Here is a 19,902-nt window from a genome sequence, read left to right as displayed (position 1 = left end):
AAACAACCATCTATTGAAGCAAGAGATGTTCCCATGTTATGATGCATCCATAAAGGTTGCTAGAATGCCAGCTGTTAGCATTGTTAACATTTCTGTTTCAAAAATATATTAAAGTACACTGTGCAAAATGGTTAAGTCTCAATGCCTTAGTTTAGCAACAGATAGCTGGCCCATTCTGCGACATTGTATCTAGTTTTTTAATACTCTTTAGTTATCTGGTTAAAATACACTCCCGTTCAAAAGTTCGGGGTCACCCAAACAATTTTGTGTTTTCCATGAAAAGTCACACTTAGTCACACTTATTCACACTTATTGAATAGAAAATAGAGTCAAGACATTGACAAGGTTAGAAATAATGATTTGTATTTGAAATAAGATTTTTTTTACATCAAACTTTGCCTTCGTCAAAGAATCCTCCATTTGCAGCAATTACAGCATTGCAGACCTTTGGCATTCTAGCTGTTAATTTGTTGAGGTAATCTGGAGAAATTGCACCCCACGCGTGCTTCTACAAGCCGCTCCCACAGGTTGGATTGGTTGGATGGGCACTTCTTGCGTACCATACGGTCAAGCTGCTCCCACAACAGCTCAATGGGGTTCAGATCTGGTGACTGCTCTGGCCAGTCCATTACAGATAGAATACCAGCTGCCTGCTTCTTCTCTAAATAGTTTTTGCACGATTTGGAGGTGTGTTTTGGGTCATTGTCCTGTTGTAGGATGAAATTGGCTCCAATAAAGCGCTGTCCACTGGGTATGGCATGGCGTTGCAAAATGAAGTGATAGCCTTCCTTTTTTTAGAATCCCTTTTACCCTGTACAAATCTCCCACCTTACCAGCACCAAAGCAACCCCAGACCATCACATTACCTCCACCATGCTTAACAGATGGCGTCAGGCATTCTTCCAGCATCTTTTCAGTTGTTCTGCGTCTCACAAACGTTCTTCTTTGTGATCCAAACACCTCAAACTTGGATTCATCCGTCCACAAAACTTTTTTCCAGTCTTTCTCTGTCCAATGTCTGTGTTCTTTCGCCCATCTTAATCTTTTTCTTTTTTTGGCCAGTCTCAGATATGGCATTTTCTTTGCCACTCTGACCTGAAGCCCGGAATCCCGCAGCCGCCTCTTCACTGTAGATGTTGACACTGGTGTTTTGCGGGTACTATTTAATGAAGATGCCAGTTGGGGACTGGGGGATGAAAGTTCTCTTTTTCTGGCCATTTTGAGCGTTTAATTGACCTCTATACACCTATGTAGATATTGCACCAAAAACCAGACATTTGCAGCTAGAATAGTCATTTACCACATTACCAATGTATAGAGTGTATTTCTTTAAAGTTAAGACTAGTTTAAAGTTATCTTCATTGAAAAGTACAGTGCTTTTCCTTCGAAAAAAAAGGACATTTCAATGTGACCCCAAACTTTTGAACGGTAGTGTAGATTTGAAATCAATCAAATACATTCAATAAACACACTTAAATATGTGTCAATTCTGCCATACCAGCTTCTGAAAATCAAAGCTTAATTATTTACAGTATTATGATGGTGACTTGGTTCATATATTTTGAATGAGCCAGTTGTTTTGAGGGTACTATACATGTAAGGCTGGTTGTATTAAAAAGATATGTCTTGGAATACATGTATCTGACCAGCATTGCCTTTGGTTTTGAACCTATGTGGATGTTCATTGTGCTTTAACTCAACGGCTGCTGTGCCCTCCAGGGGACCTTCACTATACACCAATACAAATACACACTGTTTATTTTTAACAGAAGTTGTGTCATCATGTAAAGCGCAAATCAATGACAGATACTCAGTTTCAACCAAGTTTTGTCAAAATTTAACTGACTAATATACATTGTGTAATTCCATACTTTTAGCATATACATTACAAATATGTGACATAATAATAGAGACCACAACAGACATGAATGTACGACCACACAAAAGAAATTGTGTGTTTACTGGACTTATATGTGGTCTACATTTTTGCATTTCGGAAATGCATGTCCTAAAAAAACAAACAAAATAAAACTATGAAAATCAAAAATACATCAGGGATAGTCAAATATATGCATTTAATGCAGAGCCGAACTATATTAAAATATGGAATCAGATAGTATCATAAAATGTATTTAAGTTTGCGCACTGCAAAGGTAGAGCCTCAAAATGTGTAAGGTATCTTCACTTGTTAATGCCAAGAATTTAAGGCGTGACCCTGCTATTTTAATGGCCACAATGTGGCTCTTTTTTCCACTACGTTCTTTCCAAATCACTTCCACCACCAGCAGGCAAACACTGGGCACGACAAACAACATCCACAAAAGTACACGGGCAAACTCGCAGAGCAATGAGTGGTTCAGCATGTTCAAGTCTACAATAACAAGAGTAGCAGACAAAATTTCTGTTTGGCTTCATAGGGGGTAGAGAGTTAGTGTCCTTGTGTGTTTGTGTTTCTGTGGTTGGTTTAACCAGTTGACTGTGCATTTCAACTCCTGAGTGAGTGAGTGGGAATTGTTTTGTGTGCTGAATGTGTGTTGTTTACACCTACTAAATTGATTGTAGAGTCACCTACAAATATAATCTGCTTTTGGTGAGACAAAAAAACCAAACTGATAATAGCTAAGAAATAAAAATAGTACTGTTGAAAGGTTCGTATTATGATTGTTTTTCTACATTTAAAACGTGTTTATGAATGTTCTCATTCATCCAGGTCATTGTCATCTCAGGGCATGAAATCGATTGCGACTGGACGGTTTGGTTTGTCTTAGAAGACGTTTTGCCTCTCATCCAAGTAGTCTTCATCAGTTCATGCTCATAGACTTGGATGGGTCAGATCTAGATTAGATCTATGAGCATAAACTGATGAAGCCTACTCTGATGAGAGGCAAAACATCTTCTAAGACAAACCAAACCGTCCAGTTGCGATCGATTGAATGCCTTGCGAGTCGCGACACATTCAAAAAACATATCTTTGTGGTCTACATAGCACGTAGTGGTGGTTCTTTGATCAATATTTTGCCCAGACCATTTTCTCTTTAGGGTGCACCGTTTTGTGGGTGGTCTTATTTACGTTACTCCACTTCAACTGGCTGCACCCTATCAACAATGTTTTAATTATTAGAGCTTCCACATGGAGTTTACTGACAGATATCATTTCGAATTATACACTACTTTGTATTAGAAATGGCAACAGCGGAGGATACATGTGCATGTACGAGACAGTTAGCCTCATAACAAAAGGACAGACAAGAAGAAATAACTTGTTGAATATGTCGGACTACAATGGCAGACTTGCACAAAGCTCTTTGGGAAACCTCTAACATATATGGAGTTATCAGCTGATGTCACAAATTGGAAAAACATCACAAATTGGGTAAATTCCAAACGGCTCTTTTGGAGAAAGTGTGAAGGAAGGCAGGGTTGTTTCATAAATATGTCCGCAATGCCTCCATGTTTTGATTTTAAACTTTCGGGACCTATGCAGATCTCAAATACACAAAAACAGATACAAATAGGTAAGAAAATTGGTTTTGCTTACAATAATAGGTCTACTTCAAGTTAAAAATACATATATTTTACACCCTTATAACAGCCGTAAAGGGTCATATTATGATAGTTTTTCTACATTCAAAACACTTATTTTTGAAATGGTGTTGCTTCGGTCAAAATTTTGCATATACAGTCTTATGTTTTTAAACATCATCTTCAAGCATCTTTCTAAGGGTCTGTTCAGAATGCGCTGTTTTGTGGGCGGTCATAATTATGCGCCTCCACTTTGGTTGTGTCTGTACCCTTTCAGCCATGTTGTAGTTTTTAGCACTTCCTGATTGAGTTTGACAGATAAAAGTTGGAACTATACGCTGATTTAGATATGGCAACTGTGGAGGATACTTAGACTACGATTCAGACAAACTTTAATGATCCACAAGGGAAATTGTTCAACACATATACACGTGCATATAGGAGACAGGAGACACAACATGAGGGTAGAGGAAATGAAGGACCTTATTCATTGCTAGCATCGGACTACAATGGCGTACTTGCAACTTTTCGGGTAAATCTACACCATACATCAGGGGTCTCAAACTCCATTTACCTGGGGGCCATTGGATGCAGAAACTGGGTGAGGCTGGGCCGCAAGAAAAGATTTCTTAAAAAATCTAACGTGCACTTTTTAATGAATTCACCTTCTATGAATGGCTTTCCTGCCCTAGCGTTGCTAGGGCAGGAAAGCCAACCCTCACGATTTTTCCGGGAGACTCTTGAATTTCAGTGCACCTCCCGACAATCTACCGGTGCAACCATTTTCTCGAATTTGTCCCAATTTTCACCCGGCCGACATTATTAAGGGCTGCCGTGACTGCACTGCCTTTAAGTTTTTAGTTGACTAAATTACAATTTTAAATTTCCCGGGAGTTTCGTCTTGAAAACGTCGTGTAGTGATGACGTGTACGCAAGACGTCACAGGTTTTAAGGAAATATGAGCGCTGCACACACACACAGCTAAAAGTCGTCTGCTTTAACCGCATAATTACACAGTATTTTGGACATCTGTGTTGCTGAATATTTTTGCAATGTGTTCAATTAATATTGGATAAGTCACAGTAGAAATATGGAGTTGGGAAGCTTTAGCCTTTAGCCACACAAACACACGGTGATTCCTTGTTTAAAATTCCTGGAGGTGAAACTTTCCTACGGATCAGAGCGCGGTCAAGCCAACATGGATCCCTACCAAATGTTAACCAGCAGGTTTCGGTGAAAAATTGTGGTTAAAAAGTCAGTTCTTACCGAAGAAAAGCTGAGCTTGTGCCGTCCATAGCTGCTGTCGACTCCCCTGAGACATTGGCGTCAAGACACCCCTGTAGACACCCTTCCGACCATCAGGTACTATTTAACTCACTAAAACACTAGCAACACAATAGAAAGATAAGGGATTTCCCAGAATTATCCAAATGTCTCTAAAAACATCGGAATCCGTCCCAATGCCATCGTGTTTTTTTTTAACTTATTTTTTTTAATCTATTTTTTTTTTCTTGTCCGACGCTATCAATATCCTCAAACACAAATCTTTCATCCTCGCTCAAATTAATGGGGAAATTGTCATTTTCTCGGTCCAAATAGCACTTTTTGTTGGAGGCTCCCATTATAAATAATGTGAATATGTGAGGAGCCCCCACACGTGTGACGTCATCGTCTGTGACTTCCGGTAGAGGCAGGGCATTTCTCTTAACACCGAAAGTTGCGAACTTTATCGTGGATGTTCTCTACTAAATCCTTTCAGCAAAAATATGGCAATATCACGAAATTATCAAGTATGACACACAGAATGGACCTGCTATCCCCGTTTCAATAAGAAAATCTCATTTCAGTAGGCCTTTAAGTATTTATGACTGACTGCTATTATTTAGAATGTTTTTGATAATTCTCACTTAACCCTTGGCATACCTTCACATAGCGTACCATCTATAAGAGAACTAGTGCTCTACAACTCGTATTCGCGCATATAACACAACTAAAGTAACAACTCTAAATCATGTTGTGCGAGACTTGTGCAGAACAATGTTAGTGGCTGCAAGACATACTTACTCAACAGCCATACAGGTCACACTGAGGGTGGCCGTATAAACAACTTTAAGACTGTTAAAAATATGCGCCACACTTTGAACCCACACCCAACAAGAATGACAAACACATTTTGGGAGAACATCCGCACCCTAACACAACTTAAACACAAGAGAACAAATACCCACAACACCTTGCAGCCCAAACTCTCCCGGGCTACAATACACAAAACCTCAACCGACGCAAATAGGGAGGGTGGGGGTCTGGAGGGTTGGTGGTAGCGTGGGTGTGTGTTTTATAGTCCGGAAGAGTGAGAGCTGCATGGGATTCTGGGTATTTGTTCTGTTGAGTTTATGTTGTATTACGGTGCGGATGTTCTCCTGAAATGTGTTTGTCATTCTTGTTTGGTGTGGGTTCACATGCTGACACATATTTGTAACAGTGTTAAAGTTTTTTTTTACGGTCACCCTCAGTGTGACCTGTGTAGCTGTAGACCAAATATGTCTTGCAACATCACACATGTGTACTGCTCAGCCAAATGTATCAATCAAATAGGCTTGCATGCTCTCTGTACAGGATTCAGAGGGCGTTAAGAACAGTGCCATTGCGGCAACCCCTGAGTATTGTTGATTGGGTAAAAATTGGCAGGGATTACCAGAGAATGATATTAAGATATTAAGAGGACTCCCGTGAAAATTGGGAATGTTGGGAAGTATGAAACTGTCAAGTTCCGTGCATATTACACTCGCGGGCCGCACATACATTAAATTGTCATATCAAAGTGCGGGCTTCAAAATAACGTCTCGCGGGCCGCATGTTTGAGACCCCTGCTATACATGTAGATATCCATCGAAATCAACAAGTGAGCAAAATGGCTTGTTTGGAAGTATGAAGGAAAGCAAGATTATTTTATGAATATCTTTACCATGCCTCCTTGGTTTGATTTCAAATTTGCAGGATTTGTGCAGATACCAAAAAAACAGGTATTAATATGTAAAAAAAAAAAAAAAGTGTGTTTTGCATAATCAGTCCCCTTTAAATGCATTTTGCATTTGTGCCTAGATGACCCAAATTTCACTAACATATTTTCTTTAATCTGGCAGTCATTTCCCATCATATCAATTATTTTGGGATATATGGTAGATAACTAACATTGCTTAGAATGACCTTTTTTCATAGCCAGACTCGATATGTTGCCCCCTCTTGTTGTGAGATCCTCCACAGAAATCAAGCCCATTTCCCCATATTGACAGTGCAGATAAAGGCCTATAAAAATATTATTTTGATCACTTAATTGTACGTTTTTATTTCCCTTGTCCATGAATACCTCAAAACTGATATAGTTTACTTGAGCAATAAAGATATATTGATGTCAGTATATAAACACCTGTTTCCCTATCTCCAGTGTCTGCCTTTTGGGGGTATTTTCTTAAACTTGTCACGATATTCGTAATACTTTTTATTCCTTTTCTTAACTTTGCATGCTCTTTGTGTTTCAATCCTTGTAACGCTCCTGCTAATTTGAGTTCCTCTTAAAGAGGAATAAAATATCCATCCATGTTCATCCAGCCTTTTCTCTAACACAATTCACCTTAACTGAAGGTACAATACCAGCAATAAAACATCAGTAAAAGAGGGCAAACAAAATACTATTAAGCTTCATTATGTAGTAAGGCTGGGCGATATGACTGATAAATATCACAATATAAGTGTGTTATAACCGTCGAGATTGATATGTATTGTTATTTTTTATGACCTATTTAAAAATAAGGACCAGTGAGAAATATATGTTACATGTAAACATTTTGTATTCATAATGTAACTCCTCTTTGATTATAATTATTTTATTTTATCACATGTTTATTGTCGTATTATCGCCCAACCCTATAATGTAGCCACTGGAGTGTCTGCTCCAAGCCAAAGATGAGCCACAAAGTCTATTGCAGCAAAAAGTGGCGAAAACTTGTGCAACACATATTGTTCACAATATTTCTTTTTTCTGCAGGTTCTGACTCGGATTCAAAGCTTTGATTCTGTGCGTAAAACAAATATGCTACCAAAACATAATACACAATATAAATCGCCTTCAGTCTTCTGTAGTTGACGTCAGAAGGCTGACATTTTAGTGCTAAAAGTGGACATTCCAAAATGTGCTGAAACAAGTTATAAAACAAACCTGAAATCCCTACTGTGTCTATTTTGGGGGTAATTTTTCCTGCAGATATACCTTTTAGGCACCAGGACTGTAAAATAATTGCTAGCATTGTCAGCATTAGAAGGGCCCTTTAATCGACTTCTCCCTGTAAAGTGCTATGATCGTTCTGCTTCCCCAAGTTGGCTACACGGACGTCATTGGTCGAATTTTTAATTTTTTTTTGTGTAACTCGATGAACATTGTTAATTTTTTCATATCGGCCCTGTCCTTCACACTTACCTGTCTTTGGACCCATGGTTGGAAAAACAAAGTTTTGTATGTGTAGCTATTACCTAATGCTAGTTAGTGCGACACCGGATGTGTGGTGGAATTTTTGGGGTTTATTCTGGCATTCGCCACGCCGACTAGGTTTATGAAGCTAGCTTGTAACCCAAACAAATAGCAGACAGGTGGTTCATATTTCAAACTGTCGTAATGTCAGGCGCTCGTGAGCCAAGTTAGCACTATATTTGAAAATTGTTTTTTGTAACTTAACATTTTAATGGTCTAACTTATGTAGGAGGAAAATCTGAACCCCTCTGTTTTTATGACATCCTTATTTTCTTTTGTATCTGCCATTCATGAAGTCAACACTTTGTGTGAGGGAATAGTCTGTATGTGGCGTTGACAGTCTGGGGGGTGAGTCCTGTTGTTTGGAAAGTTGGGTACTGACAAAGTAATTCTGCCCTACCGCAGTGATGACATGCATGAGCACATGCATGTAGTGCGAGAGTGCTTATTTGGAGCTGAAACTTGTCTCTGTCAGCCAGCATTCCGTGTTCCATCTCCGTTGGCCCAGCAACAGTACAGATGTTTCTGTCACTGCCTTGCACCATAGCAACAGCAGTAGTTGTTGATATGCAGTGATCAACAGTTTAAGAAAGTTTTTCTCATGTACTTAGGGAAAGGATCATTCGTGCCACAAAGGCTTTTAGTTGGGTTAAAACAAGCTAATTGTCGTCAAGACGTTTTGTCGTCTTTTCACAGTAGCTCAAAAAGTGTTAGCCAGTGAGCCTTTGTTACACAGTTTATGAAGGTATAAGGGAAAGACCACCAAAGTTGCTAGTCGGTTAAATTCTGACAGCTCCGGTGTTTATTTGGCATGGCTCGGTTGGATCGGTGAAAGCCCTACTTCCACAGAAGAGATAGACATTTGCTTAGCACCTCTAACTTTGATAAAAACACATCCTAGCGTCTACTAGTGTCATCACATGACGCCAATGCTAATAATAGCTTTATATTCCAGAATAAGCTATTGTAATTGATAATTAGGTAGTTAGTAATTTTTACGAGCTATGGTACATATGCTATAATAAGAGGTGGAAGCAAGTCTCTCGTGTGTAAGTCAGGACTAACAATTAAGTTTCTTAAATTCTTCAGCAAGTCCCAAGTCACTGTGGTAAGACTCAAGCAAGTCAAGTTTTTGCTCAGGTCACATTAAACAATCAATGATTTAAGGAACTTTATTGGCATACCAGCACACAAGAGACACATCAGATGGCATGAAATGTAGTACACAGGAATGACAATATGTATATAATTATTTAACTAGAGTAGGTTATAAATAATAACATAGGCTCATAGGAATAGAATAGAATATAATTTAATAAATGGAAAAAGAGAATAGTTAGTGATCCTGTTGTGCTAATAGGATGTAAAAACAATGACTGCAAACCAAATAAAAGCTCAGTTCAGGACAGTTTGGATATGTGTGCAAGTTAAGGGTTCCTGGTGCAGAAAAAAATGCTCACAATGACATGTTTAAAAAAAAAAAAAAATCATTGTTGTCAGGTCTTGCTTCATGTATTATTTTCAAGTGTTTTGTGTTTAGTTAGTGTCAGCGCGCCTTCCTCCTTGTTTATTCCACTTCCTGTGAGCGTCCCCTGCCTCGTCACAGCTAGTGTGAAGGGTTGATTGACACACTTCTCTCTGTTTGGCGAATAGGACGCGCACCTGTTGACGTCAACCCCCAAATTGTTTTATATGCCAGCGCTACATCGTAGACGGGCCTGGTGCATTATTTGTGGATGTCTTAGTGTTGTGCATAGTTTTGCATTTCTTGGTGTTGTGTGCAAGTGTTAGCCTGTCTTTTGCCCTGGCTGACTGCTTTGCTACTGCTTTGGACAAAATAAATAACATTTTACCTGAACATAACACACATATTGTTAACAAAGTCAATACTCTTCACTCTTTTTTAAGACTGCTTTACAATGTGAAATAATAGCCTGTGATGTTTGCATTATTTTTTTTTTAACTTTTTGCCTATCGTTGACAATCATTACGAAAGACATGACAGATGGATTTTTGTTAATGTATTCCACATCGAGAGGAGCCAGATGAGGTGGTTCTGGCTTCTGGTCAGGATGCCACCAGAACGCCTCCCTAGGGAGGTGTTTAGAGCATGTCAGACTGGCAGGAGGCCACGGGAAAGACCGAGGACATGTTGGGAAGACTATGTCTCCCGGCTGGCCTTGAAACACCCCGGGATCACCATGAGGAGCTGGACAAAGTGGCTTGGGAGAGGGAAGTCAGGGCTTCTCTGCTTGGGCTGCTGCCCCCGCGACACGACCTTGAATAAGCGGAGAAAAATGGATAGATGGATGGTCTTCTTAACATTAATTAAGTTAGATCCAAAGTCCGCCTACAATGAGCTTATGGGAGGCATTCAATTCTTCCTATAACCCCCGCCAAAAAACATCCAGACACATATATTAAGGTTTTATATACTTGATGTAGGGATATATGTAATTTAGTAACAGGCATATTTATAATTACATTTAATATTTACATGTGTTGATCATTTTAAGCATACACAGCGCATTAATTTAAAAAACAACACGTTTACTTCTTTTTTCTTCATCACTGATTATTGCTCACTGTAGACTTCATAAGAACCAGAAAACATAATAAAATATCACCTACTCTGCAAGGTCTGCTGTCTTTAGGATGCCGACTGCTGGGATGTTCATATAGTTCGGTATAGATGAAAAATGTCTCATAATCCCCGCAAAGAAACGGTGTGGGGGGTACAAGCGCTTTTTGTGTTGTCCTTTCCAGTTCCAGGTCCTAAATAGCTGTTAAAGTGTCCAAACCTGTCGGATTATCTCCTCGGCCATCTACTTTTCAGGTGAGAGGCACGATTTATGATCTACAATAAACTTACAGGGAGCATGGACGCGAGACCGTGGTGAATCACGGCGCCACTTTAAATAGTTTGTCTGTGTTAGCGCTTATAATCACAATGCCACTAATACTTTTTGAATTGTTATTTGTCAGATTTTATGGGCAGAATTGTAAAGCTCCCATTCGCTCTGCTGTAAGCTGACTTTTATTTACATTTATTCAATATTTAGAATGCATTTTTTTAAAATCCATCCGGTGTCAGATTTTTCATAATGATTGTGAGCAATGGGCAAAATTACAAAAAAAGTGCAGTCCCCTTTAACACAACATACTTGCAGTTTTAAAATGACTAAAATTAAGCAAAATAGATTGGTGGTGAGGTAATTTTATGTTAATCAAATATCGGTGCCATTTTTAAACTACAATTTCATATAACATTCAGAAGATAACTGCTTCAGTAGAAAGAACAACAATCAGAGTTCTTCCTAGCCCTTTTTGGCCAATGTCACGGGTTGATGTAATTACACTTGGGAAACTTCTCTATCCACAGGGAAGTTTTTCAGGAAAATAGGCACACTTGCCAACAGGAAGTTGATGTCTAAATAAATCCCTTCCCCCGCCCTGCTTGCTTGGCCTTTTTTAAACTGTTACACAGACGGGAACCTTGAAGAAGAAAGCTTTAAACAAAGGCCCGGCTTGGCTACGCTTAGCACCGCAGTGGTCTGGGCCCGGCAACCTCGGTCGGCCATCTTACACAGACTGCTGTTTTTACTTTGGTGAGGTCAAGCCTGTCCTGGGAGGCCATTCTGCAAACCAATGTGATAAGTCATTGTGCTTGGTGCACTTGTGGTTTACTCATTCTGAGCTTGGGTGTTTAAGTTGGTCTACATTATGTCTGAAGGGTCAGTCGAGTTTACTTAACTGCGATCTGGCTGAATGAACAGGCTGCCTCAGCTCTTTATTTTCCTTCTACTTTTTCTAAATTTTTCAGTTTTTATACACATCCGTTTATCATTCATCTATACTAGATCGCATGCTTAAGAATGTGTATAGCAAATCCGAGCAGATTTTGGGCAAGAAGCAGTAAACACATTGTCGATCAATAAATAGGCCAATAAAAATGTTTTCCATTCAATAATTTTCTTGCTTTATGTTTTTGCTTTTTAGCCACACTGGCAAATGCTCAGTCCCCTGTGGGTTAAACTCTTTTAGTTTGAATGTGATTCAAGAAGGGGTCAATTCGGATTGTTTTTTTGTTTGTTTATTTTGTACCAGAACTTTGACATCCCTCCCTGTGCCCTCTATGCCACCCCTGACTAAGCCAAGGGTTGGCTCTCTCAATAGTGGTGGTGACACCACAGCCTTAATGACAGGGCACTAGAGCGCTGCGTCCGCCTCGCCCTGCCGCCTCACCTGCTACACACTCACCAGTTTACATACTGCCACAGAAATGGCCCTTGTGTGTCTGTGTGTGTGTGTATAGTTAGAATAATGTTGCTAACACTATTACTAACTGGATGGTTTTACTTAGACTGGCCATTATGCCGATGTCTCAGCATCCTTATTTGAACACACTTGTCACGCCACTGCCATGCTGCTCTCATGCTGGAAATACTCGCTGCTCACTGGCCAAAAACTAAGTGGTGTATCTAAAACAAGACTGTTGACAGTGTTAGAGCTTTAGTTTTCATGCCAAATAGAGAAAAGGCTAAAGTGGAGCTGCAGTTTTTCAGTGGAAAAACAACTTCTTATTTCCCTGTCATGTTTGCTTTTAGTTTGCTGTTTCCACTGCTTAGTAGAACGCTATGTCAGCATTTGATTGATCTTTATGGGATTAAATAATTTACAGTTGTGGAGTTTGGCGTGGGAAAATTGTTTTGGTATGTTTTGTTAATAGCTTGATGTTTTGATGTTTAAAGAGTTGATTTCATGATTAATTTAAACATTTACTTTTTGTTTTAATCAATCAAGCATTTGGAGGGAATCTGGTAGTCTTGATCGGAGCTTCAGGTTATATTCCGACATTCGTCTGTTTCTATAGTAATCACTATCATTTTGAATTTTTCTACTGAGTGTCTGAGTAACACGGTTAAACCGCGTTTGCAATGTAAACTTTTTTCATAAACGACCTCCTTCGAAAGATTCACATCACTTTCCTTTACAGCAAGCTTTAACTCTTAAACTGGTAAATGGCATTAAGAGTAACGTCATTAATTTAAATAACAGAACACGCATTTTGTTGTTCATCATAATTAGGAGTATTTTATCAATTACCTTGACACAATGGTACAGGTTGGGTCAGGAGAATGCGTAGCTCGGTTGGTAGAGCAGCCAAGCCAGCAAATGGAGGGTTTTTGGTTAAATCCCCAGCTTCCGCCATCCTAGTCACATCTGTTGTGTCATTGAGCAAGACACTGATGGGTCGTGATTATGGGTGAATGTGGAAATAGTGTCAAAGTGCTTTACCCATTTACCATTACATTGTGTAATGGTAAATGGGTAAAATATGTGAGGCTACACAATGAAAAATATGTGAGGCTACACAATGGTACGGAGTTTCCTGTTACTTTATGCTCAAAAATCAAGTACATCCCAAATTCAATAAGTTCAAGACATCTACTGTGGAAAAAAAACTAACTGAAATATTTTTAGAATGGAGATATGTTAATTTTTCGTTCAGCCTCCATTGGAACCAAGTAGTTTTTTGACAATATTTTCTCGGTCTGCATGCATGCAGGAATCTGTTCAGTACCAGTACTCAAAATTATCAGCTTGTGTTTCATTTCATATTTCAACACAGATTCTCTCACTGTTGCAGGTGAAAGGGGTTGGCTTGTATTTCCGTCAGCAACTCCTGCAGTCCCGTCATCGTGGTGCCTTTGAACTGGCATATGTGGGCTTTGTCCGGCTCACTGACATGCTATGCAGGTATGTGTTAACATACAATGTTTCCTGTTGGAAGATAATATTGCTAAGGATAACTGTAATCAAGCCAGTACATAATACTTTCCTATCACTCTTCATGATGAGTTTTACATTGTTTATGTGGAGCCTGGTTGGCATGACATTTAGTTCACCTTTGCTTTTTTAAAGGCTAGCCCCTTTTTTCCTGGAGTCATGCAAGATTATAGGCTGTCATGAAAGGTTGTCTTCTTTGCTCTAGGTGTAATTGGTAAAATAAGGGATGATCACAAACTAGTATGGTTCAGTTCAATATTCCTATTAATTGTATTGAAATAGAATTGCACAATAAAGATCATAAAAAAATACTAAAGATATAAATATGGCCCACTGTAGAGCTTTCAATACGATCGTCATATCGTGATGATGCCTTTTGATGACAAATCCTAGTTGTGTTCCTTAATTCGACAGTGACAAGCAAACAAACGCATTCTCATTGCATTGTAGCGACCTCGCTAGCCGCTACTGTCCCTCCACAGTGTGATGCAACTTCTAAATCAGTAATCCTTGCCTCCATGGCGGCAAATAAAGTTACATTATTGCTGGAGAATGAGGACGAGCTTTTTTGGATCACCCTAGGATGATCCAAAAAAGCATAATTGACCGCTAAGAAAGAGAAAAATGCAAACTGGGGTTGGTGAATCAATGCACATATTAACAATAACTATATTATACCTACTCATTGGCCAAGTGGGTAGAGTGTGTGCCCTGAGATCGGAAGGTCATGAGTTCAAATCCCCGCTGAGTCATACCAAAGACTATAAAAATGGGACCCATTACGTCCCTGCTTGGCACTCAGCATTAATGGTTGGAATTGGGGGTTAAATCACCAAAAATGATTCGCTGCTGCCCACTGCTCCCCTCATCTCCCAGGGGGTGATCAAGGGTGATGGGTATTCAAATGCAGAGAATCACACACACCTAGTGTGTGTGTGACAATCATTGGTACTTTAACTTTTTAACTTTATTATCAATGTATAGTTGATACTATTAGTTCAATATTGCTTATCACAAGTTATTTTTTGTCATTTTTTGATTGTTTACTTTTACTCATTAAGGGCAAAAACCAAAGTATTTAAATCATCGGCAATAAATTGTTTTTTTTTTTCTTACTATTGACTTTGTTATACATGTATGTAATAAAAGGTCATTAGGAAATAAATAAAAGTAATACTGATAATTACATTAAAATACATATTACAATTTTTAAAATATTGATCTTGAAAATTTATAGTACCAATATCAGCTCAGGTATGCCCGATGGAGTAGTAGTGCTTGTAGGTAACGCCTGCTGCATGCTGCTTCTGCTTGCTACTTTCTGCTTCCAGCTACCGCCGCCGGCTAGCCCCTTTTTTTACAGAAGGTAAGAAGAGGAGCAGAGTGTGTAAGTCTCCTCAGCTGCTACATAGAATTTCCACTGCCAAGACCCGTACATGCCTCCTTTTTGCCACACACGGTAACTGACATCCTCGCGCTTACGGGCTAAGTTGTACAGGATCTCAGAACAGCAGGGGGCCCTAAAGATGCGGCATGCAGGCACACCGGTGTGTGGACGTGCCCTGCTACCTGTCAACCTCTGCCCCAGCTTTGGACAAATAGTGAAGACCTCCATGGCGGACCAAGTGGAAGATGGCTGAAGGGAAAAGCACCACAACGGCTGGGAAGGCAGAGGAAGGCTGCAGCAAAGATGGGTCCTCAGTCCTCTTGGTCTCCTTGCCACTGAACTTGCGGTCCTTTTTTATTTGCCAAGGACTGGTTATCAGTCTCCCCACATTAAAATATTTAACTCAGAGGCGTCGTCCTTGTGGGGTGTTGACCCACAAGGACCAAAAAGGAGGGCAGTCATACTCGACCACGAATGACTGCAAATGATGATGATTATGGTATGGCCAATACTTCCCTTGTAACCACTTTGAAATCGAACAATTAACACATTTGTAGTATCGCCCAACACAGATGTAAATTATCCAATCAACAGATAAATAAGTGGTTATTATATTTTAATAGAAGTGTAGACTTCACACTTTTGGCAGCAATCCTGCAGTTACACTGGGATGGGTTGTTGTGAAGCTAATACTACAAAAAATATTAAATAAGGAATTGATATGCCACAAGTCAGTTAAGCCATTATGCAGGTTACTGAAGAGCAAATCCGGCAGAATTTAGAAAAGAAGGGACTGACAACAGCGGATGTCTCGGCAGCAGTGATGAAGAACTGGAGCTGTCCGTGCTGATTGGTGCTGACTACAATTGGAAAATAGTTTTTGACAAAGGGGAAAGGTTTTCTTGGCAAAGAAACCTTATTTGGCCAGACAGTACAAGAGCCAATTTTCCATGGCAAGCATTAATGAAGCTTCATGCATGAAAATCTGCATCAATGAGGCTAAAGAAGTTTCCAGAACTGCTGTGCGCATTCTGGGAAATAGAATAGATTGGCATCTCCAACAAAGGTGATGAACGAGCAGATGACATTGAGGCTCAACAACACTTCAACAGATGAGTCAATTACAAAAAGAGGGTATATAATGTGAAGGTGCCATAAAAACGAGACTCACCGGGAGTTCCAGGCAACCAGAATTGCCCGATTTTAAAAGCTTTGAAGGTTTAAAAAGTAAACTGAAAACGAATGAGATGCTATTCAAAGGCTATAGGAATGTAATAGATGATTACATGGAACATGTGAAAGTGTCTCAGAGACCAAATACATGGAGGAAGCTGGAAAAAACAATGTCGAGTACTACTTGCCCCACCATGCTGTGATCCGAGAGGACAAGGTACCAACCGAGTTGAGAGTTCTTTTTGATGCCTCTGCACATTAAGATGGCTGCCCATTGCGCAATGATTGTCTGCTCACTGGACCAAACCTAAATCCAGATCGCCTTGCCAGTCCTGTCAGGTTGAGGCTGCATCCTATCACTTTCATGACAGACATTACCAAGGCTTTCCTTCAGAATTCAACTGCAGAAGAAGACGTACACGCTTTGAGGTTATTGTGGCTCACTGTACCCCCTGACACGGAGCAACCAAAACTGTGCTCGATGAGAATGACTTGTGTCATCCAGTCCATTTTTGCTTCCAGCCACAATTGGACATCACCTGGAGAAATACCAGCCAAGTCACCCACAGGTTGCTAACACAATCAAAGACTCCTTTATGATGACGGTTTTGTTGCGTGCTCAAAAGATGTTGAAAATATGTGCTAAACAGAAGTCCCAAGGAAATCTTGTCAACCACAGGCATGAGTATTTGTAAATGGACAGCAAATTTCCCTGAAGGCCAAATGGCAAAGTAGTGACTTTGACTTTACAGTAGAACCAGAAGCACATGATTGTGTTAAAAGGTGCTTGGACTCATGTGGAGGCCGGAGGCTGACAACATTGTCTTAAGCCTAAAAAACCTCATTAACATTTCAAAGGCAAGGACAATACAAAAAGAGGTGTTTTGCGGTCTTCAGCCAGGAAGCTTCTTGACCCCATTCAGGATAATAGTGAAGTGCAGTTAAAATATATGGCTAATAGAGTAATTTCCATGTCTATTCATGCATTGGCTTAATTGCATTGTTAAATGTAGTGACATAGTATGGCCATGTGTTGCTAATGCAGATATTCTATTCAGAAGAGCAAAGAATAACACGCTTAGTTAAGTCTTGAAACAACGTTTTTTGCGCTCGTAGATAAACACATTGAATGAGTGTCTATGTTGTGTAAGCACGAAATAAAAAGAACAAGACTTCTCATTTGACCTTTAATCAGCACAGTTACGGCTAATCTCCCAAAGACACCCCAACAAAGGGTGGATAAAGGAGGCATGAGGTTGGATTTGTTTTAACATAAAGGAAATAACACTACAAGAAGTAATGAACTGAAACAAACCCTACCACTTAGTGGAAATCGGGTTTGTCACCGTACGCTATAATGATGTACAGTGCATACCTTGATTTTTTTATTTTATTTACAATTAGGTCAATTTTTGATACAGTCAGGGAACACAATAAAAAACACAAAACTGCTTAACTTTTGTGTCAATGGTTTTATTGATCTTTTAAATGAAAGATACTAAACTGCAACTGACCAGCAGGAAATTCTCTAATAAATACAACAAATCTAAAATGCACTCTATAACCCTTAGAGGTAAACTTTATTTTTAGCTTCTTTAAATTTTTGTCCATCTGTTAAAAGTTTCACAATTTTTTGCATAACTTTCTGTTCTCCAACAAGGAGCTAAAAGGCAAAAGTCACAAAACAAAATCAGTTCCAAGTTGTAGCTGCGTTCTCCATTTCTACCGAGCAAATCTTTTGTCTTTTCCACTTGACTTGGTCCATTGACATATGTCACTAGGAAGGCAATGTATTCCCAAGGAGAATGATTAATAAGCTTATTTTATATGAAAAATCCTTTAACTGTCTGGGGTGGGCGTGGCCTGCGCACCTGCAGCGAAGCGGGATGTGGCAGGACTGGCTTCGAGATTGGCGACAGGTGAGTGGATCACACAGCGGAAAGTGTTTGTCTAATCACCTGTCGCTCTGTTAAAGGCAACAGTCGGGAAGAAGAAGGGTTGGAGTTGGAGCACTCGCGAGAGATAAAAGGAATGGACAATTGCTGAAAAGCACAACAAAGACACTTTAATTGAAAAATAAAAGAGTGTTGTAACCCTGAGCCGGACTTCTGTCCCAATGTTTGGTGGTCCGAGGAACCCTGAGGAGGGAAACCTCCACAACTTTCTTTAATTACGTTCAACATTCCACGTGGTTTCCTGCCATATAATAGCTCAAAAGGTGTAAAGCCACTGGAGGCTTGGGGTACCTCCCGCATTGCAAACATTAAGGGATTTTGCCATTTATCCCAATTTGGTTTGTCCTTGTGCGTAAACTTACGGATCATGGATTTAGCGTTTTATTTAGCAGCTCCACCAGCCCATCCGTTTGTGGATGGGCTGGATCGCTTTAATTCCTAATAAACCGTACAGTTCCTTTCTCGTGCGTGACATAAAGGACGTGCCCTGGTCAGTCAGATTCTCTTTTGGGATTCTAACTCGGGAGATGACCTGAAACAGTGCTTGCGCCACACTCTTTGCAGAGATGGACCGCAGGGTCACTGCTTCGGGGTAGCGCGTTGCGTAATCCACCAGGACTAACACAAAGCGATACCCCCGTGAGCTCGGGTGAAATGGTCCGATGAGGTCCATCCCAATTCTCTCAAATGGGACCTCCATGAGCGGCAATGGGCGCACAGGTGCCTTCGGAGTGGCCGCCGGGTTCACCAGCTGGCAGTCCGGGCAGGCAGCGCACCAACGGCGCACGTCTGCACGGATGCCCGGCCAATAGAACCCGACCATGACCCGATTGAGTGTTTTATTATACCCTAAATTTCCAGCCATGAGATTAACATTCGCCGCCTGGAAAGCCATTTGCCTGTGGCGTTTCGGTCACGGCTCACTCTGTACAATCTATCTCTAATAATGGAGAAGTGAGGGAATACCGGCGCTGTTCCCGGGCGCATCAGCTGACCGTCGATGTAGTCCACCTGGTGCCAGGCCACGCGCAAAGTTTCGTCTCGAGACTGCTCGAGGGGTAAATCCTCCGTAGGGCACCAATAGGGGCCCGGGGAGGCTTCCCGCGAAGCCCCCGCCGGTTCCCGCTCGGCAGTGTCTGGTGGCCCCGCCTCACTACTGAGAACTGCGCAGACACTCCCCTTTCCTACGGTCAGTGAACGCACCCCTACGCATTGTGTCAGTAAACGACTAAACCCCGGCCAATTTGTGCTCAAACTTACCGGGTGGGAGAGGTGCGTTCTTACAGCTACCTCAACCCTATGCTTTTGCCCCTCATACCAAATTTCTACAGGCACCATAGGGTATTCGTGCACATCCCCATGAACACACCTGATTTTTAGCCATGTTGCCTGCCTCAAAGCCCCGGGTCGAACCAGGTTCTGATGGATCATGGTCTGCCTGCAGCTTAAATCCACCATCGCCTGGTATGTACTCCCTTGTATCGTTACCTTGATACCGTACGTCTCACCCGGGTCAGGGGGGGGGCACTGAAGGGCCGGCCATTACGGCC

At 40.6% G+C, this 19,902-nt stretch overlaps 1 protein-coding gene across 4 annotated transcripts in view; it reads left to right on the top strand.

Annotated features, from left to right (window-relative positions):
- thada (THADA armadillo repeat containing) overlaps positions 1–19,902 on the top strand; it is a 251,417-nt gene that overhangs the window by 24,599 nt on the left and 206,916 nt on the right. For all 4 annotated transcript variants that reach the window (XM_061910918.1, XM_061910920.1, XM_061910919.1 and 1 more), the window contains one exon: positions 13,698–13,807. In XM_061910918.1, the coding sequence (XP_061766902.1) occupies positions 13,698–13,807 (110 nt within the window). The remainder of the gene's footprint in view (positions 1–13,697; positions 13,808–19,902) is intronic.

This window comes from Nerophis ophidion, linkage group LG09 (genome assembly GCF_033978795.1).
Source record: "Nerophis ophidion isolate RoL-2023_Sa linkage group LG09, RoL_Noph_v1.0, whole genome shotgun sequence".
Taxonomy (NCBI): Eukaryota; Metazoa; Chordata; class Actinopteri; order Syngnathiformes; family Syngnathidae; genus Nerophis; species Nerophis ophidion.
This window is presented reverse-complemented; position numbering and strand designations above follow the sequence as displayed.